This window comes from Cydia strobilella, chromosome 17 (genome assembly GCF_947568885.1).
Source record: "Cydia strobilella chromosome 17, ilCydStro3.1, whole genome shotgun sequence".
NCBI classification, from domain to species: Eukaryota; Metazoa; Arthropoda; class Insecta; order Lepidoptera; family Tortricidae; genus Cydia; species Cydia strobilella.
In genome coordinates this window covers 13,026,947-13,048,844 of record NC_086057.1, presented here as the reverse complement: position 1 = coordinate 13,048,844, position 21,898 = coordinate 13,026,947, and the positions used below count along the sequence as shown (strand labels likewise).

General features: G+C 49.8%; 1 protein-coding gene across 2 annotated transcripts in view; it reads right to left on the bottom strand.

Annotated features, from left to right (window-relative positions):
• LOC134749030 (dynein heavy chain, cytoplasmic) overlaps positions 1–21,898 on the bottom strand; it is a 97,301-nt gene that overhangs the window by 34,184 nt on the left and 41,219 nt on the right. For both annotated transcript variants that reach the window (XM_063683922.1, XM_063683923.1), the window contains 23 exons: positions 19,587–19,696; positions 19,143–19,268; positions 18,617–18,794; positions 17,334–17,443; positions 16,687–16,804; positions 16,305–16,462; positions 15,399–15,525; positions 15,237–15,326; positions 14,391–14,550; positions 12,600–12,787; positions 12,331–12,457; positions 11,570–11,718; positions 10,857–11,050; positions 10,234–10,379; positions 9,848–9,963; positions 9,406–9,597; positions 8,884–9,045; positions 8,096–8,205; positions 7,451–7,604; positions 6,879–7,087; positions 1,349–1,508; positions 946–1,047; positions 195–294 (listed from right to left, as the gene is read on the bottom strand). In XM_063683922.1, coding sequence (XP_063539992.1) covers positions 195–294; positions 946–1,047; positions 1,349–1,508; positions 6,879–7,087; positions 7,451–7,604; positions 8,096–8,205; positions 8,884–9,045; positions 9,406–9,597; positions 9,848–9,963; positions 10,234–10,379; positions 10,857–11,050; positions 11,570–11,718; positions 12,331–12,457; positions 12,600–12,787; positions 14,391–14,550; positions 15,237–15,326; positions 15,399–15,525; positions 16,305–16,462; positions 16,687–16,804; positions 17,334–17,443; positions 18,617–18,794; positions 19,143–19,268; positions 19,587–19,696 — 3,286 coding nt within the window. The remainder of the gene's footprint in view (positions 1–194; positions 295–945; positions 1,048–1,348; positions 1,509–6,878; positions 7,088–7,450; positions 7,605–8,095; positions 8,206–8,883; positions 9,046–9,405; positions 9,598–9,847; positions 9,964–10,233; positions 10,380–10,856; positions 11,051–11,569; positions 11,719–12,330; positions 12,458–12,599; positions 12,788–14,390; positions 14,551–15,236; positions 15,327–15,398; positions 15,526–16,304; positions 16,463–16,686; positions 16,805–17,333; positions 17,444–18,616; positions 18,795–19,142; positions 19,269–19,586; positions 19,697–21,898) is intronic.

Genomic DNA, 21,898 nt, shown 5'->3' with positions numbered 1-21,898 from the left:
CCGGCTCAAGGGCTACGGCCGGGGACTTCTGATATGTTCAACTTAACTAGTCCAAACAAAGTTACAAAGTCAGAAATGGTATTTCAAGCATTTCCCTCTATAAATTTGTTTGAGCACTTGTTGCCCTGACCTAGAGCACCTGTTTTTAAACAGCAAAAACGAAAAGGAAGTACAAATGAAGCAAAGAACCAAACCGTTTTGCGCTTCGATGACAGCGGGCTCGACCTGCGCCAAGTCCGCCATTACGTCGCGGCGTTTCGCTTCGATCTCCTTGGTTTGCTTCTCTAGAGCGACCTGATTTCAAGCAGAACATACCACACAGGCTCATCATAATAGAAAAATTAACAGTTAAATTTGAAAACAATAGACTACAAAATAAGGTTGAATTTCAGTTGTTTCGAAATCGAACGAAACAAAACAATTAGCTCCATGCATGAATTTTTTTCTTAATTTTTGTAATCATAATTTATATCGTTTGAACACCGGAAAAAATAAAAATACTTTTGTAACCTTCATATTATTTTATTAAAAAATATTTAAAACGTTGAAATATTTTGAGCGGTTGAAACGATCATAATTTTTGGCGCGAATTCGACAGAGCGTGATGACGTCACACGTTGGACGGTCCAACTGACGTTTGCTACTAATGACACTTATGTGAACTAATCTGTCGAACGCATGACGTCACGCGACGTTTCGCGCGTTTCGCTCACTAGCTTTTCGCGGGCAAATTTTTGTACTTTTTATTTATTACTTTAAGCAATTAAATGATAATTTAATAACGGAAATGCATTTGTAACATAATATAACGGTAACAAACATCAGAATAAAAAATATTTCGTTACAATATAAACTTCATGCATGAGGTTAATTGCCAGTCTGTTCCAATTATGTGTTCTAAAGGGTAGGACCGTGGGCTCTCGGAGGTTATAGCGCTTCACTGACCTGTATCTCCTGGCTCTCAACTTTCTTTTTCTCGGCTTCTTGTTGGTCTTTAACCATTTGCCGCAGTTTGGCGTTGGCGGCTTCGTTCTTTTGTTGTAGTTCCTAAATAATAAATTAAAAGATTAGTTCCAAGTGCTGCAAGTCTAATCTTCAGCTGGAATTATTCACATAAAAGGTCCACCAAGGTTGAAAGTGAAATTAAGGAACGCTATATTTTATTTTTATACCTAAAAAAAACGAAGGAAATAAGCCGATATGTGGTCTGAAGAATTGGGTGCATAAAATAATTACAATGACAAACCAAATATCGGCTTCCTTCAGAAAACTGGAGTGCCATTTTGCTGTAATTCTCAGAGGTAAGGAGAGGTTTTCCACAGATAGTTAAAGCCATATAGTAGTATACCTGTGACTTGACAGCAAGACTCTTCTGCATTTCTTCGACCTGTTCCACGGTTTCGGCAATCTTCCCGAGACCCACGTTCAAATGGAGTTGTTGCTCTTCCAAGTCCGCGCGCTTCTCGGCGTACAATTTCACCATTTGCTGGATGAAGTCGAGATAGTGTCTGAAAATACACATATAACTTTGTATGTCCTTTGCCGATACTTTTTGATATCCATAGACGTCACACGCATGGTTACAGTGTAATATAGACCTTCATGCATTCCAACAAGGTATACGATGGCGTGTATCATACGCGTCACGAAGCCCGTGGGGGCAGACTATATACTATATCGAGTCATTTATGTAGGCGGTATATTGGCAACATTGCAGGTGACGCGACAACACAGGCGTCGTTTTGGCCTGCAGCAGCGTTGCGGGCGACATTACCTGGGCGTGATGGCCATGGTGCGCCGGCCGCGCGCCCACCTCGCCGCACGCCGCGGGGAACAGCTCGGGTGGAGTGTACAAGCATACCTGGGCGTGATGGCCATGGTGCGGTTGGCGCGCTTGGCGAGGCGCGCGTTGGCGCGGTGCAGCGTCTGGTGCACGTACACGCACGCGTTCACCACGGCCGCGCGGTGCGCCGGCCGCGCGCCCACCTCGCCGCACGCCGCGGGGAACAGCTCGGGTGGAGTGTACAAGCATACCTGGGCGTGATGGCCATGGTGCGGTTGGCGCGCTTGGCGAGGCGCGCGTTGGCGCGGTGCAGCGTCTGGTGCACGTACACGCACGCGTTCACCACGGCCGCGCGGTGCGCCGGCCGCGCGCCCACCTCGCCGCACGCCGCGGGGAACAGCTCGGGTGGAGTGTACAAGCATACCTGGGCGTGATGGCCATGGTGCGGTTGGCGCGCTTGGCGAGGCGCGCGTTGGCGCGGTGCAGCGTCTGGTGCACGTACACGCACGCGTTCACCACGGCCGCGCGGTGCGCCGGCCGCGCGCCCACCTCGCCGCACGCCGCGGGGAACAGCTCGGGTGGAGTGTACAAGCATACCTGGGCGTGATGGCCATGGTGCGGTTGGCGCGCTTGGCGAGGCGCGCGTTGGCGCGGTGCAGCGTCTGGTGCACGTACACGCACGCGTTCACCACGGCCGCGCGGTGCGCCGGCCGCGCGCCCACCTCGCCGCACGCCGCGGGGAACAGCTCGGGTGGAGTGTACAAGCATACCTGGGCGTGATGGCCATGGTGCGGTTGGCGCGCTTGGCGAGGCGCGCGTTGGCGCGGTGCAGCGTCTGGTGCACGTACACGCACGCGTTCACCACGGCCGCGCGGTGCGCCGGCCGCGCGCCCACCTCGCCGCACGCCGCGGGGAACAGCTCGGGTGGAGTGTACAAGCATACCTGGGCGTGATGGCCATGGTGCGGTTGGCGCGCTTGGCGAGGCGCGCGTTGGCGCGGTGCAGCGTCTGGTGCACGTACACGCACGCGTTCACCACGGCCGCGCGGTGCGCCGGCCGCGCGCCCACCTCGCCGCACGCCGCGGGGAACAGCTCGGGTGGAGTGTACAAGCATACCTGGGCGTGATGGCCATGGTGCGGTTGGCGCGCTTGGCGAGGCGCGCGTTGGCGCGGTGCAGCGTCTGGTGCACGTACACGCACGCGTTCACCACGGCCGCGCGGTGCGCCGGCCGCGCGCCCACCTCGCCGCACGCCGCGGGGAACAGCTCGGGTGGAGTGTACAAGCATACCTGGGCGTGATGGCCATGGTGCGGTTGGCGCGCTTGGCGAGGCGCGCGTTGGCGCGGTGCAGCGTCTGGTGCACGTACACGCACGCGTTCACCACGGCCGCGCGGTGCGCCGGCCGCGCGCCCACCTCGCCGCACGCCGCGGGGAACAGCTCGGGTGGAGTGTACAAGCATACCTGGGCGTGATGGCCATGGTGCGGTTGGCGCGCTTGGCGAGGCGCGCGTTGGCGCGGTGCAGCGTCTGGTGCACGTACACGCACGCGTTCACCACGGCCGCGCGGTGCGCCGGCCGCGCGCCCACCTCGCCGCACGCCGCGGGGAACAGCTCGGGTGGAGTGTACAAGCATACCTGGGCGTGATGGCCATGGTGCGGTTGGCGCGCTTGGCGAGGCGCGCGTTGGCGCGGTGCAGCGTCTGGTGCACGTACACGCACGCGTTCACCACGGCCGCGCGGTGCGCCGGCCGCGCGCCCACCTCGCCGCACGCCGCGGGGAACAGCTCGGGTGGAGTGTACAAGCATACCTGGGCGTGATGGCCATGGTGCGGTTGGCGCGCTTGGCGAGGCGCGCGTTGGCGCGGTGCAGCGTCTGGTGCACGTACACGCACGCGTTCACCACGGCCGCGCGGTGCGCCGGCCGCGCGCCCACCTCGCCGCACGCCGCGGGGAACAGCTCGGGTGGAGTGTACAAGCATACCTGGGCGTGATGGCCATGGTGCGGTTGGCGCGCTTGGCGAGGCGCGCGTTGGCGCGGTGCAGCGTCTGGTGCACGTACACGCACGCGTTCACCACGGCCGCGCGGTGCGCCGGCCGCGCGCCCACCTCGCCGCACGCCGCGGGGAACAGCTCGGGTGGAGTGTACAAGCATACCTGGGCGTGATGGCCATGGTGCGGTTGGCGCGCTTGGCGAGGCGCGCGTTGGCGCGGTGCAGCGTCTGGTGCACGTACACGCACGCGTTCACCACGGCCGCGCGGTGCGCCGGCCGCGCGCCCACCTCGCCGCACGCCGCGGGGAACAGCTCGGGTGGAGTGTACAAGCATACCTGGGCGTGATGGCCATGGTGCGGTTGGCGCGCTTGGCGAGGCGCGCGTTGGCGCGGTGCAGCGTCTGGTGCACGTACACGCACGCGTTCACCACGGCCGCGCGGTGCGCCGGCCGCGCGCCCACCTCGCCGCACGCCGCGGGGAACAGCTCGGGTGGAGTGTACAAGCATACCTGGGCGTGATGGCCATGGTGCGGTTGGCGCGCTTGGCGAGGCGCGCGTTGGCGCGGTGCAGCGTCTGGTGCACGTACACGCACGCGTTCACCACGGCCGCGCGGTGCGCCGGCCGCGCGCCCACCTCGCCGCACGCCGCGGGGAACAGCTCGGGTGGAGTGTACAAGCATACCTGGGCGTGATGGCCATGGTGCGGTTGGCGCGCTTGGCGAGGCGCGCGTTGGCGCGGTGCAGCGTCTGGTGCACGTACACGCACGCGTTCACCACGGCCGCGCGGTGCGCCGGCCGCGCGCCCACCTCGCCGCACGCCGCGGGGAACAGCTCGGGTGGAGTGTACAAGCATACCTGGGCGTGATGGCCATGGTGCGGTTGGCGCGCTTGGCGAGGCGCGCGTTGGCGCGGTGCAGCGTCTGGTGCACGTACACGCACGCGTTCACCACGGCCGCGCGGTGCGCCGGCCGCGCGCCCACCTCGCCGCACGCCGCGGGGAACAGCTCGGGTGGAGTGTACAAGCATACCTGGGCGTGATGGCCATGGTGCGGTTGGCGCGCTTGGCGAGGCGCGCGTTGGCGCGGTGCAGCGTCTGGTGCACGTACACGCACGCGTTCACCACGGCCGCGCGGTGCGCCGGCCGCGCGCCCACCTCGCCGCACGCCGCGGGGAACAGCTCGGGTGGAGTGTACAAGCATACCTGGGCGTGATGGCCATGGTGCGGTTGGCGCGCTTGGCGAGGCGCGCGTTGGCGCGGTGCAGCGTCTGGTGCACGTACACGCACGCGTTCACCACGGCCGCGCGGTGCGCCGGCCGCGCGCCCACCTCGCCGCACGCCGCGGGGAACAGCTCGGGTGGAGTGTACAAGCATACCTGGGCGTGATGGCCATGGTGCGGTTGGCGCGCTTGGCGAGGCGCGCGTTGGCGCGGTGCAGCGTCTGGTGCACGTACACGCACGCGTTCACCACGGCCGCGCGGTGCGCCGGCCGCGCGCCCACCTCGCCGCACGCCGCGGGGAACAGCTCGGGTGGAGTGTACAAGCATACCTGGGCGTGATGGCCATGGTGCGGTTGGCGCGCTTGGCGAGGCGCGCGTTGGCGCGGTGCAGCGTCTGGTGCACGTACACGCACGCGTTCACCACGGCCGCGCGGTGCGCCGGCCGCGCGCCCACCTCGCCGCACGCCGCGGGGAACAGCTCGGGTGGAGTGTACAAGCATACCTGGGCGTGATGGCCATGGTGCGGTTGGCGCGCTTGGCGAGGCGCGCGTTGGCGCGGTGCAGCGTCTGGTGCACGTACACGCACGCGTTCACCACGGCCGCGCGGTGCGCCGGCCGCGCGCCCACCTCGCCGCACGCCGCGGGGAACAGCTCGGGTGGAGTGTACAAGCATACCTGGGCGTGATGGCCATGGTGCGGTTGGCGCGCTTGGCGAGGCGCGCGTTGGCGCGGTGCAGCGTCTGGTGCACGTACACGCACGCGTTCACCACGGCCGCGCGGTGCGCCGGCCGCGCGCCCACCTCGCCGCACGCCGCGGGGAACAGCTCGGGTGGAGTGTACAAGCATACCTGGGCGTGATGGCCATGGTGCGGTTGGCGCGCTTGGCGAGGCGCGCGTTGGCGCGGTGCAGCGTCTGGTGCACGTACACGCACGCGTTCACCACGGCCGCGCGGTGCGCCGGCCGCGCGCCCACCTCGCCGCACGCCGCGGGGAACAGCTCGGGTGGAGTGTACAAGCATACCTGGGCGTGATGGCCATGGTGCGGTTGGCGCGCTTGGCGAGGCGCGCGTTGGCGCGGTGCAGCGTCTGGTGCACGTACACGCACGCGTTCACCACGGCCGCGCGGTGCGCCGGCCGCGCGCCCACCTCGCCGCACGCCGCGGGGAACAGCTCGGGTGGAGTGTACAAGCATACCTGGGCGTGATGGCCATGGTGCGGTTGGCGCGCTTGGCGAGGCGCGCGTTGGCGCGGTGCAGCGTCTGGTGCACGTACACGCACGCGTTCACCACGGCCGCGCGGTGCGCCGGCCGCGCGCCCACCTCGCCGCACGCCGCGGGGAACAGCTCGGGTGGAGTGTACAAGCATACCTGGGCGTGATGGCCATGGTGCGGTTGGCGCGCTTGGCGAGGCGCGCGTTGGCGCGGTGCAGCGTCTGGTGCACGTACACGCACGCGTTCACCACGGCCGCGCGGTGCGCCGGCCGCGCGCCCACCTCGCCGCACGCCGCGGGGAACAGCTCGGGTGGAGTGTACAAGCATACCTGGGCGTGATGGCCATGGTGCGGTTGGCGCGCTTGGCGAGGCGCGCGTTGGCGCGGTGCAGCGTCTGGTGCACGTACACGCACGCGTTCACCACGGCCGCGCGGTGCGCCGGCCGCGCGCCCACCTCGCCGCACGCCGCGGGGAACAGCTCGGGTGGAGTGTACAAGCATACCTGGGCGTGATGGCCATGGTGCGGTTGGCGCGCTTGGCGAGGCGCGCGTTGGCGCGGTGCAGCGTCTGGTGCACGTACACGCACGCGTTCACCACGGCCGCGCGGTGCGCCGGCCGCGCGCCCACCTCGCCGCACGCCGCGGGGAACAGCTCGGGTGGAGTGTACAAGCATACCTGGGCGTGATGGCCATGGTGCGGTTGGCGCGCTTGGCGAGGCGCGCGTTGGCGCGGTGCAGCGTCTGGTGCACGTACACGCACGCGTTCACCACGGCCGCGCGGTGCGCCGGCCGCGCGCCCACCTCGCCGCACGCCGCGGGGAACAGCTCGGGCGGACTGTACTCGGCCGAGTCCAGGTCCATGCGCAACGTGAACTCCTTGCCCACCTGCACAGAATGGATTACCCGATAACACACGAGGAGGACTGAGGTGTCTTCATCGCACAACTAATAAAAAACCCCATCTTCTACCCAATTTTAGCAGTTCCAGCGATTGGACGGAATGCAATACGCGGTCAAAATTGAGCCATCTTGCGATCGACTCTGACAGCACTCCTCCCGAATGGCATCCACATTGCAACTAGCAATAGATCACGACCGCACGACATTTTCAATCAAAGTACAAACAAAATAAATATTCTTATGCTAGCCATACGCCAACAATTTTAATTCCCTGCAAAGGAGGTAACAAACAGACAGTTATCACTTGGAAAGCTGTCATTATCAGTCATTAACTTCACTTAATCTGACCTGGAATAAGGCTCCATCGCTCCAGTCACCGAACCAGTTGAGCACGCAACGGTTGAACAGGGCGGGCGACGTCGCGGCACGGTCCTTGAGCCCCTCTGATGAAGGATTCATCGTGAATACCACGTGCAAGTTGCGCATCACTTGCCCGGTGAACCTAAAACGCGAAACATTCATTTTACGAAGAGTCTCACTGCTCAGCAAAGTTCTCCTTTAAGATATATCACGAAGCATCGTGATCGTGAGCTGCCGCTCCATTGGTGAAGGAAGAGAAGTCAGGTAACTAGAAATAGTGGATAAGATTTTAGGATTTTTAGGGAATGAGCTGTTAAGAAATGTATGAAAATTGGGTCTGACTAATCAAATATCTGGAAACAATAACGGATCAGTTGGAAACAAAACTCGACAATAAATTATCGCACAAAAGTACTCATTTGTACTGAAAACAAGGGGTGAACTTAAAGTTTTAACCGGCAATGTAAATTGATAAACATTAAGGGTCGGTTGCACCAAACTGTTTGTCATCGTTAAAGAGTGCGCTAAATTTCATTGTATGGAAAGTTTCATAGTAAACCGCCGCGGCGCGCCGGGTGACGTTAATCAGTCTGTCAAGTGCGGATGGTGCAACCGGCACTAAAATGGACTAACCACTTGTAGAGTTCGTCATTGGAGTCGAGCATCAAGCCCTCTCGCTGCGCGCCTTCCTTGCATTGCGTCATGAGCGCCGCGAACTCGTCGCCCTCGAACAAACCGGGCACCTACGGCACAAAATAAATAATAGTACTAGGTACAGAAGGTTCACTATCTAATAAAACACGTCTATTACGAGAGATATAAGCGCAAGCGCGAGCAGGCGTCCGTTTCGTAGCGGTATACGCTGTGCGCGGCAACTATTATAGCTAGACACCAAAATTGGTGTGGGCCGCATGTACTTGTAGCGAAGTGACGAAATCGCGGAGTGAGCCACGCCTGCCTACAGATGTTCGTAGAACATTATGATATTTAATAGAAACCAAATTGAGTTCTCACTCGTAAACGAAAGGAAATATTATTACTATACGTAGTAAATTTTGTGGTAAAAACGAGTACGTGACAAAATGGTATACCTGTTATCGACAAGCGTTGTGTCATACATAAAAAATAAATCACATTTGTGACAATACACTACAAAACATGTCGTAGGCGCTATAGTGAAACTAATCGGCAAATAGCCTACACATTGCATTGCCTGCCTAGGCCATAGTCCCGACCATTATTACATCAGAAACTGCGAGTACTTTAGAGCCAGGTTAATATTGGCTGTTAGGTAGTATTTCTATGTTTATTTCATAAAATTTCAAAAGCAATCGATTATCTGAGGTAGATAGGGGTTGCCAGTGTTGTTTTACTACTCTCACTCTCGATCCCTAATGTAGTAGATATTTATAATATGTCACCTCTCCGTTGGCCAGCAGCGTGTTCATGCGCTCGAGGAAGCCGCTGTCCAGCACGTTGGACTCGTCCAGTATGAAGGCGACCTTCTCGTCGCGGCAGCCGGCGCGGCGCAGCACCGAGCGCAGGTCCTCGTCGAAGTCCGCGCCCGTGTACTTGTTGTGCACCTGCGATTATATAAGCATAACAAACTGATTACAAAACTGTATACTACGTCGGTGGCAAACAAGCATACGGCCTGATGGTAAGCAGTCTCCGTAGCCAACGAAAGGCATTAATACAATTGCTAACTTTCAAAAGATTTCATAACGCCTATTTTACCCAACAGGACAATTTGCACCCGCCTTACACAGGCGAGAAAAGAGGTCTTCAGTTGTGATACAAATGCTTTGTGGCAATATTTTTTGGTTAACACTATTCTGTAACTTTTATGGAAATTACGGTTGATATGCAAAATGTGATCCAGTACTTCATCATAATCAAACAGGTCCAAAAATTTAACTTCTTCGTAGAGCTAAACTGTATACCTTGATCTGGAAGATGCTAAGCCCGTTCATCCAGGCCACGAAGCGACTGAGCGTGGTCTTGCCAGCGCCGGAGACACCGATGAGCAGCAGATGTCCTTGTGGTTGACGGAAGATACGGTCGATACGAAGAACGTGGTCCAGCACTTCGTCGAAGAGGACGAGCGGTACGTCTAACTCTTCTTCGTAGAACACCTTAGCGAAATATTATATGGGTTAGTGCCGATGCTCATATTCACAGTCCGGACGATAACTTAAATATTTATTACACTGAGAGTTTACAGAAAACTCAGGTTATCAAAGTTTTCTATCTACTTCGCTTGTCTGGCAAAAGCAGTAGAATTGGATATTGAGTAGATTTGGACGAAGATTGGTTGATATATAAAATAAACAATTGAACATTGCTTTATTTGGGCGGTAGATTTAATACGGTTTAAAACGTTACCTTCAGTCGGGCCTTGACGTATTCACGCAGTTGATCCCTCTCCACCGGCACATAGTCCTTGCTGAGCCAGTTGCTGTACAGGATGGGTCGGGCCAATGCCTGCTCGCGGTTAATACCTTGGTTGCGAAAGAAATTTTCCGGATTAATTAACCTCGAATGACGAATTATATTAATAAGAAGAAATATATTTTGAAAAGAGTAACATATTTTGATTCAATTTAATTTAGTATGTCTTTAAAATACGACCAGAAAACCGGTTAGTACCGTAGTCTCAATGTGAACCAGTTTATTACTAAAACATTGCATTTCAGAAAAGGCTCAGATGTCATTTTCATCAGGTGAAGTTAGAATCAGTCGCAGATGTGTTCTTTGTAAAATAATCTTACCTGGGAAGAACCTCATGGCCACAGTGTCGATGTTCTCATCAGTCCACTGCCTCTCAGTCTCCTCTACCAATCGATCCTGGAAGAGACGCAGAGCTTCGTGCGCCCAAAGTCTCACCAGACCTTCCACGTTCAGGTTGTCAAGAGGTCTGAGGATTAAAGATTACCATTCATTAAAAAGGGTAACCCAAAAAACGAATGACGACTAGACAAGTGAAACAAGTTGCATAACATAAATCAGTGTTTCCATCAAGATATCAATCAGCCATCAAGATCAAGAATCATATCAGCTCAGATGAACAACCCGTACAGTAGTACTAAAAGAACTGAGTCACGTTAAACTCTCAGTAACATTCTAAAGAAATGTTAACTCATAAAACGTAATGCTTTTACAAAATAAATAAGTGCTACGTAAGTACAGAATTCTCACTGTCTAAGAAAACCGATGTTTCACAAAGAATCAGGTGGTCCTTCTCTAAAGCATGAGTCGCATCACACGTTGTGTTTGACTGCTCAGATCATTCATGAATCGCGCGCTTGAGTTATTGAGTGAAATATCACTGATGCTGTATATTTGTACAAGTAGAGCCTCTCATCATCAAACAAACAAAATAGCTACATCTCACCTGATAGCTTCACAAATGCCTCGTACCCATCTGGTCATCTCTCTGGGTGAGTATACGTAATGCGGCTGCATGTCTTGAGTAAAGCGTTCTTGTGAAGCTAGGTACAGCTTCACCATGGCTTGAGTCAGAGGTTCAGCGTAGCCGCGAAGTGCGGGCTGCATACGCAGCATGGCTCGGGTGAATGTTCCGTAAATCTGTTTGGAAATATATTATATTTTAGAAATAAAAAGAGAATACGAAAAAAAAATTACATGGTCTACAGATGTGTGACCAATTAAATGTATGGATGGCAAAAAATCAACTGTAGTGTCGTGTCGTGGGCCGTGGTAGGCGCTCTTACAATTTCACTAAAAATTTTGTGTTGCATAGTGGGTCTCAGGAGGCATACGTTTCGAACAATGAAATGTTAAAGGAGAAAACACCATACATAATTAAATAAAGGATATAATACATAAAACCACGGAAAACAGGCATAGCTTAGGTAAATCACACTCCGGCGTCGCAATGGCGAGCGATCCTTGTCTGACAGTTCGGGACGCGCCAATCATAGTGTGACCATCGACACCAATCGTAGGGCTGCACCCGATCAAACCACATAATCGGTTATTAGTAAATATATTCTGAAAAGCAATATGTTAACCTAGCACCTGCGACACATGTGAGTTTGACCAGACATACAAGTAGACTGTTCACTAGGGTCCACCTGGTAGTACCTGTTCGAGCGAGGTCTCGCCGGGGTAGTCCACGTAGATGACGGGCACGTGCCGCAGCAGGCGGTGCGACAGCGGCTTGCGGCCCGGGTCCGTCGGCGGGTTGCACGCGCCCACGAACTGGATGCGCTCCAAGTGCACCCATGAGTGATCTATGAAAGTAATAAAGTTTAATCAGAGACGGCTAAGAACACCCGTCAAGACGAATATGTAAATCTTACAAGATTTTTAGCTGTTTAAGTGGAATTAGCCTTATGCATGAAGTTTATATTTGAACGAAATATTTTTTATTCGTATGTTTGTTACCGTTATATCATGTTACAAATTCATGTTCGTTATTAAATTATCATTTAATTGCTTAAAATAATAAATAAAAAGTGCAAACATTTGCCCGCGAAAAGCTAGTGAGCGAAACGCGCGAAACGTCGCGTGACGTCACACGTTCGACAGATTAGTTCACATAAGTGTCATTAGTAGCAAACGTCAGTTGGACCGTCCAACGTGTAACGTCATTACGGTCGGTCGAATTCGCGCCAAAAATTATGAGCGTTATAACCGCTCAAAATTTTTCAACATTTAAATTTTTTTTTTATTTATTAAATAATGTGAAGGTTTACAAAAGTACTTTTATTTTTTCCGATTTTAAAACGATATACTTTATGATTACAAATATTAAAAAAAATCACGCATGGAGCTAATTATTTAACCCTTCTTAACATTTTAGTTTAAATGTTAATGTTTATAAAAATGCATTAAAATCTCACCGCTCGCTCTATAGAAGCCTTTGTGCTCGAGCAGCTGCCTCAGGAAGGAGATGACGCGCTGCGTGCCGTACTGGTCCATGTCGGGCAAGTTGATCTCGTCGCAGAACAACACAAGCCATTTACCCAGCTGAAAACAAACATTGTATTTACAAATATAGTGTGTCATCTTGCAGATTTGACAGAACATGCATTATTTACCAATAAAAATTAGATTTCGAAATCTAAAAAGCGGAAATTTTCCCATTAGACTACTTATATCAAGGACTGACCTGTACAGGCGCCAACACAACGCCATTAGGCGTCTTCCTGTACTCGCAGTAGTGGTCGAAGGTCTTCAGGAGGAGTTCAGGCGTGGTGGCGGACGAGAAGTTGAGCCCGACCACCTCCATGTCGGGCAGGGCACGGAGGGCAGAGAAGAGCGTCATGGTTTTACCGGAGCCGGGCGGGCCGCATAGTACTGAAACATGTGATTATGTTAGCGGACAGCGAACGCGAATAACTACATTTCTATAGAACTATTTCTATAAAACGTGACGCAGCCAACCAGCAAGCCAAAAAGTATCCAAAAATAAGCAGAGGTGAATGGAAAAAATATTCTAAGCAGTTCTACGAGATTGAGTTACGAAAAAAATGGTAGAGAATTTTAATAGGAGCATGTGGGGTTGAAAGATTGAGAAACCCTTACGCTTACACAGGTTAACTTATATTCCGTTACCCCCTAGACACCAGGGCCAGATGCACCAAACACAATGACGGACTGATCAAAGGCAATCAGCTATAAGCGCTGGTGGCCTAGCGGTAAGAGCGTGCGACTTTCAATCTGGAGGTCGCGGGTTCAAACCCTGGCTCGTACCAATGAGTTTTTCGGAACTTATGTACGAATTATTTACTGTACGAGATTTTACTTCCATCCGGCATCTGATATCGGATCGGGCAATGTGAAAACGCTGTTACTGTTAGACTGACGGTACGTACCCAGCGCCAGCGTGGGCACGACCACGTCGGGCGCCGCCACCTTGCGCGTCTCCACTTCGGTCTGCGGGACCTGTCCACACACTACACGTACCCAGCGGCTTGTGCTCGGCGAGCCACGTGTAGAGCAGCGCCTCGTGGCGCACCGTGTCCAGCGTGGGCACGACCACGTCGGGCGCCGCCACCTTGCGCGTCTCCACTTCGGTCTGCGGGACCTGTCCACACACTACACGTACCCAGCGGCTTGTGCTCGGCGAGCCACGTGTAGAGCAGCGCCTCGTGGCGCACCGTGTCCAGCGTGGGCACGACCACGTCGGGCGCCGCCACCTTGCGCGTCTCCACTTCGGTCTGCGGGACCTGTCCACACACTACACGTACCCAGCGGCTTGTGCTCGGCGAGCCACGTGTAGAGCAGCGCCTCGTGGCGCACCGTGTCCAGCGTGGGCACGACCACGTCGGGCGCCGCCACCTTGTGCGTCTCCACTTCGGTCTGCGGGACCTGTCCACACACTACACGTACCCAGCGGCTTGTGCTCGGCGAGCCACGTGTAGAGCAGCGCCTCGTGGCGCACCGTGTCCAGCGTGGGCACGACCACGTCGGGCGCCGCCACCTTGCGCGTCTCCACTTCGGTCTGCGGGACCTGTCCACACACTACACGTACCCAGCGGCTTGTGCTCGGCGAGCCACGTGTAGAGCAGCGCCTCGTGGCGCACCGTGTCCAGCGTGGGCACGACCACGTCGGGCGCCGCCACCTTGTGCGTCTCCACTTCGGTCTGCGGGACCTGTCCACACACTACACGTACCCAGCGGCTTGTGCTCGGCGAGCCACGTGTAGAGCAGCGCCTCGTGGCGCACCGTGTCCAGCGTGGGCACGACCACGTCGGGCGCCGCCACCTTGCGCGTCTCCACTTCGGTCTGCGGGACCTGTCCACACACTACACGTACCCAGCGGCTTGTGCTCGGCGAGCCACGTGTAGAGCAGCGCCTCGTGGCGCACCGTGTCCAGCGTGGGCACGACCACGTCGGGCGCCGCCACCTTGCGCGTCTCCACTTCGGTCTGCGGGACCTGTCCACACACTACACGTACCCAGCGGCTTGTGCTCGGCGAGCCACGTGTAGAGCAGCGCCTCGTGGCGCACCGTGTCCAGCGTGGGCACGACCACGTCGGGCGCCGCCACCTTATGCGTCTCCACTTCGATTTGCGGGACTTTGGCTGACCAGGGCACCCACTCGCCGGTGATGGACACCTACATAATATAATAGTTAATTTTGTACTTGCCAGAGTGTGCTAACGAGATTAAAATAGCGTATTCTTACTGAATATTCTCAAGACGACTTGAGAAGTTAAGACAGTCTATCACCCTAAACGGTAAATTGGAGTTCAATAGAAATTACAAATGTAAATAAATATGAGAGGTTTTGTTAGCATTTCACATATAAGCTAACATTTTCATGAAGGTTGTTTTCACAGAAATATAATTAATATATATTTAAAAAAAAAACTGATATAAATAAAAGACTTCAGTATATAAACTGTCAAGATCGTGGTTGTCCTTAAACAGTGCAAGATTAGTAGAAACGATTGATTTGTTAACTTTTCTTTCAATTGAACTCCACTTTATACGTCGCACGGTGCCTTCTTAAAATGTTGTGAACATTGAAGAAATTACTAAATTAAATGATTTTAAAAATACGAGGTCAAAGACGCCTAGTCTTACTAAGATGGCATATAGTCGAAAAATTGGGACGGGTATCGCCGTAGCGAGGTGGCCTAGGGGTTCATGGCGTTAGCCGCGATAGCTAAAGACGTGGGTTCGAAACCGGCCTTCACCACTGGAGGGCTTCGTCACTTTTTCTTTAATATATGACATCTATTACAGTTTTTAAGCGACTCATATTAGTGAATTAAGACAAAGAAGTGTAACAAGCTTACCTCGAAATCAATGATGTGTTGATTTGGCCCGCAATTGGGCAGAGGCATAGTGCTGGCCGATCTTATGAAGTCGCCCAATTCGTTGCGATCCTATGAAAAAAAAAACTATAGTTTTGGACTAATGTGAACTTTATTACAATATGAATAAGGTTCAAAAAATACCTTGAGCTTAGCGTCACCAGCGAAGGACCAAAGTAGGGAGTAGACGAGCCATTTGGGCACGTACGCTTCCAACTGTTCGTTTGTTACTGGGAAGTCGGGATGCTGCCGGTTGTAGCCAAGAATGTTTCTGTACAAAAAACGTTACATTTTAACCCCCCTATTCATAAAAATTTACGGGCCTGATTGGGTTAAATTGTATTCCATTTATTTCATTTCATTTATTTAATATATAATATTAACACTAACAGATAAACCTTACATGCATTGAAATTACATCCCTTATTTACCCCTTATTACAAATACCTCTTACCCCTTATTTTATCCCTTTCTTACAAATACATAAGTTAAAATGACAGATAAAGACAAACGATTCATAGGTAATTCAGGCCAGTAACGCGTTTATGACTAACACCATAAGTCTTTAGCTACAAAAAAATATCACTTTTTTATATACTTTGCAAGTTTGCACACACGCACACACATCCAGTGTGCACAAGCTTTAATTATGAAACTGACAAAATTTCACAGCACAGGCTTTAAATGAAATTTTGTCAGTTACATAATTATTTTTTTTGTGTTTGCGAAAATGACTCACACAATAATGTCATTCGTTTAGTTTATAATATTTAATTTAGTTTTAGTGAATTCATTTGTAACTGTATCAGTAGGCCGAGCACATGATTGACGCGACAGTATCTCGCCGCGAGATAGACTACCCGTCTTTTACTAACTGTATGAATTAAAGGTGGACGGGTAGTCTATGTCGCGGCGAGATACTCTCGCGCCAATCATGTGCTAGCCCGGCTGAATAAACTGATTTGAATATTGGTTTTTTGTGTATGATAGTATAGAATCTATGTATTTTGTTGTTGTCAATGGCCAGACGTAAGGACATATCTATCTCACCTAACACCGCGATTCAACATGGAGTGCAAGGAGGACAACGCGCGATGTCGTGTGAAGTCCATAATGTGATCGAGCGAGACGGCACGTTCGAAGCATTTCACAACTAAGCCGTCGCCGAAGAAAAGAGGTTGGAGAATCATGGCTACGTCGCGTTGAGTCTGAAAAATACAATGGAGTCACTAAACCGTGCCACTAACTTGAGTCTCACGGGTGACAATCGAAATTAAATTCAAAATTCAAAACCTCAATGACGTTATTTTTCCTCTTCTTACTTCACTTCTTAAAAAGGAGTTTGTCGCTATATTTCGTGGACAAGAGACAATTTTCATTTGTTTAGTTAGACTATTTTGTAGGAGTATTCAATTTTAAATAGCTCATTTACCTGTAAAGCTGGAGACAGGATGTTTTCCGTAGCGTTTTGATCGCCGCCCGCCGCCGGAGCGGCCATCACGATGCTGAACGAATCTTCTTCGCCGTCCTCCAGAGGAATGTTTCTCAGTCTGAACAGAAATTAAACAATTTTATATTAGTGTTATTCAGTAAACTTTTACAGTTTCGTAACATGGAAGATTGATACTCGTTCGTAAAGCGGTTATATTTTCATGCCAATTATGTAACCTGTATTTCAGTCATCTACCTCGCGTTGTCCCGGCATTTTGCCACGGCTCATGGGAGCCTGGGGTCCGCTTCGCAACTAATCAAAAGAATTGGCGTAGGTACAAGTTTTTACGAAAGCGACTGCCATCTGACCTCCCAAGCCAGAGGGTAAACTAGGCCTTATCGGGATTAGTCCGATTTCCTCACGATGTTTTCCTTCACTGAAAAGCGACTAGTAAGTGTCAAATGATATTTCGTACATGATTTCCTAAAAACTCATTGGTACCAGAGTTCGTAACCTGTATTTCAGTGTTGTACATAACTATATCTTAAGCTATCAAAGAAATTGGATGCCGCAGGCCGCAATTTAGGGGTTCATGTATACTAATATAAAGGTTGTAATGCGAGGTGAAAATTATATACATAGCTTACCTCAACAAATAGTTTTCGAATATCATCTCGGTAGTGAGTACGTCTTGTGAGAACCAAACCATACCGCAACGCGAGACTGTAGCAAGGGTAGCATATTTAAGATCTTGGACCTGGAAACAAATATATCGTTAAACGTCAATTACAACATAAATAAATGAATGATACATGCATAATTAATAAACTCTGTAGCAGATAAAATAAAGATGCCTTAGATAAAACAAGACGCGTGAAGACGTACCAAATGGCGACGATGCAGATGCCGACGTGAAGTTAAGAACCAGAGGTTCGGCTAAGGGGACATTTATGTTTGCGTTGTGTAAAAGACTTCTGTGAAATACCCGCCAAACTAACTAACTAACCAGCAGTGAGCAGCTTGTTGTCTAGCACCGAGTTCAGGTCCATCCACTCGGGGTCCACGTCGGATGTGATCCATTGTTTGTTGACACCTATATAACTGACCTCAAACATGACCCGCACGTTGGGCGGCAGCGACAGGCGCTCGCCATTGGGCAGCGTGAGCAGCTTGTTCTCGAGCACAGAGTTCAGGTCCACCCACACAGGGTCCACGTCGGCTATGATCCATTGTTCGGTGACACCTTTATAACTGACCTCAAACATGACTCGCACGTTGGGCGGCAGCGACAGGCGCTCGCTATTGGCAAAGATAGATATAACTCCGTAATAGATGGATACAGTCTAAGGATAAAACGTGCCTCGAAAATCACGAAAATTTGATTCTCGACCAGATGGCGCCACTAGTTTTGGCCTACACTCGTATAGAGGGCGTTGACTGTTTCGTTTGTTATTTATAATTTTAACGCATACCAGTGAAAGAACATGGGTCAAAATCATATAAAAATAATTAATGCAAATAAAAAAATCATTTATCCATATTTAAATACATTTTATCGTATTTTTATAAATATTTATTTTTAGTTTTAAAGTGTGTGGACAGATGGCAGTGAATTTACTGGGGTTACAAAATTTACTATGACAGTAACGCTCTAGTATAAGTTACTCTATGCTTTTGGGAAGCGAGAGCAGCTTGTTGTCGAGCACCAACTTCAGGTCCACCCACTCGGGGTCCACGTCGGATATGATCCATTGTTTATTGAAACCATATATAACTGACCTCAAACATGACCCGCACGTTGGGCGGCAGCGACAGGCGCTCGCTATTGGGAAGCGAGAGCAGCTTGTTGTCGAGCACCAACTTCAGGTCCACCCACTCGGGGTCCACGTCGGATATGATCCATTGTTTATTGAAACCATATATAACTGACCTCAAACATGACCCGCACGTTGGGCGGCAGCGACAGGCGCTCGCCATTGGGCAGCGTGAGCAGCTTGTTGTCGTCGAGCACCGAGTTTAAGTTCTCCACCCACTCGGGGTCCACGTCGCCGTCGAATATGATCCATTGGCGTTTGTTGATTTCACCGCGGACATTGTCGATGATTTTTCTGAAAAGGTTATTTTATGTAGAGGCAAGTAATAGGTGCAACGCCACGAGCCTCATTTTGTTGTAGATGGTGCTATTGTTTTATTGTTAAAGATTCAAAGATTCAAAAGATTCAAAGATTTATTTGTTGAATTGTTTCGTCATCTCTTTGCTATAACTTCAAAACAAACTAGTTTAACCGCTGTCACGGATACAAAACTACAATAAAAGATATAATGATATGGGGATGAAAACGGAGAGACAGCTCTATCCAAATTAATTTATCCCCTCAGAGAGCGCGCTCGTTATATGTATAAACAAAATTGTCTTTTTAAACTTTTCGAAGGTCCTATAATGTTTAAGGGTTTACCTGAGAATGTGCGTGAACAATCCATCGGTCCATTCGCGAGTGTTGGGGTCCAGTACACCGTACAACGACTCCTTCGACATCGCCTTAGGGTCTATTACGTGAGCTACGCCTTCAACGCCTTCGAATCTAAATAAAAAGTTTGTTAGAGAAAAGTTGTAAGTTCACTGCATGTTTAATGATTTATATTTATGTTCAGTTGTTTTATCATGTTTTATCCCCAAACTAAATTGAAAGATGCATGACCGACATCAGTCGGTAGCGAGATTCAAGCGATGTTTAACAATCTAGTTACTCAGAACGTACTTCTACTTTTCTAGGTATTAAATTTGAGGTAACAATATATAGGGCTACATTATGCGTCGTGTATATTCGCCTGCACCACTATATTCTATGAACAACCTTAGTATATTTATTAAACGGTACAGTAGGTTAAAATGGAGTTACCTTTCCAGAGCCTTGAGCAGCACGCGCCACGCGGTAGACTTGCCACTACCGGAAGGCCCGACCATCATCAGACCATGATTCAGTTTGCAGATCTGATATAGTTGCAGTACCTATACATAACATTAAGTTAGGATAACTATACTAATAATTTTGGTTTAAAAAAATTGCAAGTTATTTGTCGTCAATGTGAGAATATGGTGAGTTTTGTGATTGATAACAATATAGCGTGTGTTGAGGACATATTTTACTTAAGCTTTATAATTAAGGTGGTTCGACTAGGTTACCCAAAGCTTAAACCCCGCTAGATGGCGTCACTTTCGCAAATTTTCATGTTTTATTTTTTTGTGGAATAGTGTTGGTATCTGTATACTTAAAAGTATGTTTAGCGCACTCTTTACATAAATATTGAACTATTATAATAAACATTGAATACTTCATTAGTGCAAAAAACACTTTTAAAGTCGACAGAGTGTTTCTGTCATGCTATTTCCTACTATTACTCACACATGCAAACAGTGTTTCCGTGATGCTTGTAGTAGACAATTTCATGCAGTGTAAATATGCTGCAATGGCGTTGCGGTATGTTCGTGGAAATACGTGCAAGAGGATTCAGGTTCGAGACTGGTACGTCAGGGGTACTTTTTTCGTCCTTTTTATGTTATCTTATGTTTCTTATACCTTTTATTCTTCGAATTCTTGTCCGATTCCGATATAACCGAAATATATTTCAGTGATATCGGAAACGGCTCTAACGATTTCGATGAAATTTGCTGTAAGGGGTTCGATCTAGCTAGGTCTTATCTCTGGGAAAACGAGCATTTTTGAGTTTTTACTTATGTTTTCTTTTTGTCCCAGATATTCAGTATTATTAATAAATTAGTTTATAACGTTTTATAAAAATATGTGACGTTTTGAACTAAAAGGTACCACATTGTCGGTTGTCGATTAGGTTGATTTCATTTTGAAGCTTTATGGAAATATGACAACAATAAGTAGGTACCCGTTTGGTTGAAAACGCCACATATATTGAAAACCTGACTTTCACAAATCTCACCTCTTTGGGTTCTTCCAACTCAGAAAGGATGGAGAATACTGACGATTCTTAGTAGCACTAGCCCAAGGAAGTCCAGGTTTGTAAGTGTCAGGTATCAGTTTTTTTTAAAGCGCTAAATATAGTTCTACAAGTAAAGCAATCCCTTACTGCCCAGCCTCTATAGTATTTTTCAAACTGGAAGGGTACGATGATAGATTTCATCTCCATACAATTTATAACCTAATAATGCCAAATGTTGCAAAATTATATTGAATTGAGATGTATCATCGTACCCTTGCAGTTTGAAATGGTTATTTACGAGACAAGTGCGGAAAAGAGAAAATTCGAAACGAGTGGCGACACATTAAAACACGACCGCAGAGAGTGTTTTAAATCGACACGAGTTGCGAATTACCTATTCGCACGTGTATCGTACAACGTTTTACAGTACATATGGCCCTTTAAACTTTCGACATATGCATGAAAAGTGCTATTTGACGCACTAGGGCGAGAAAGTTGCACCATATGTACTGTAAAATACTTTTTAGTACATATGGTGCTACATATACGTTACCGCCCTAGTGCGGTAATTAGTACAATACGTGCATATGTCGAAAATGTAAAGGGCCATAATTATGTACTGTAAAACGTTGTACAATACACGTGCGAAAAGGTAATTCGCAACTCGTGTCGATTAAAACACTTCCTTCGGTCGTGTTTCAATTTATCGCCACTCGTTGCCAATTTCCTACTTTTCGCACTTGTATCGTAATGTACTAATAATAAAGTAATAATTGTAAAATAAAATTAAAACTTTTTTTATATATATTTTTTTTGGATTCAAGTAGGTACAGTGAGTAACAACATTGCATGGCCTTCTAATTATAACTATTAGAGAAAACGGGATATTTATCATGTTTATTTATATTATTTATTTCTCGATATTTTGGCCGGTCTTGCAAGACCAGTCGTTGTGGAGATCCCTGGGGAGGCCTATGTCCAGCAGTGGATGTCTTGTTGGTGTAGATGGGTTCACACAACAAATGAAATAACATTTTTTCATATTTGTTATCCGTAGTTGTCCCTGTACCTGAAAGAAAAAATAATATCATGATAGCACAAGCATTAGAGCATCCTCTAATGTTATAGGAAGAAAGATGATGCAACAATATGGATTCTAATAAAGTTATCATTTACTTACCTAGTAATAATTGTGTTTTTCATTCATAGACAAAATTCCATAATTTTCATCCCCAGGAAATGTTTTATTTTACTTTAT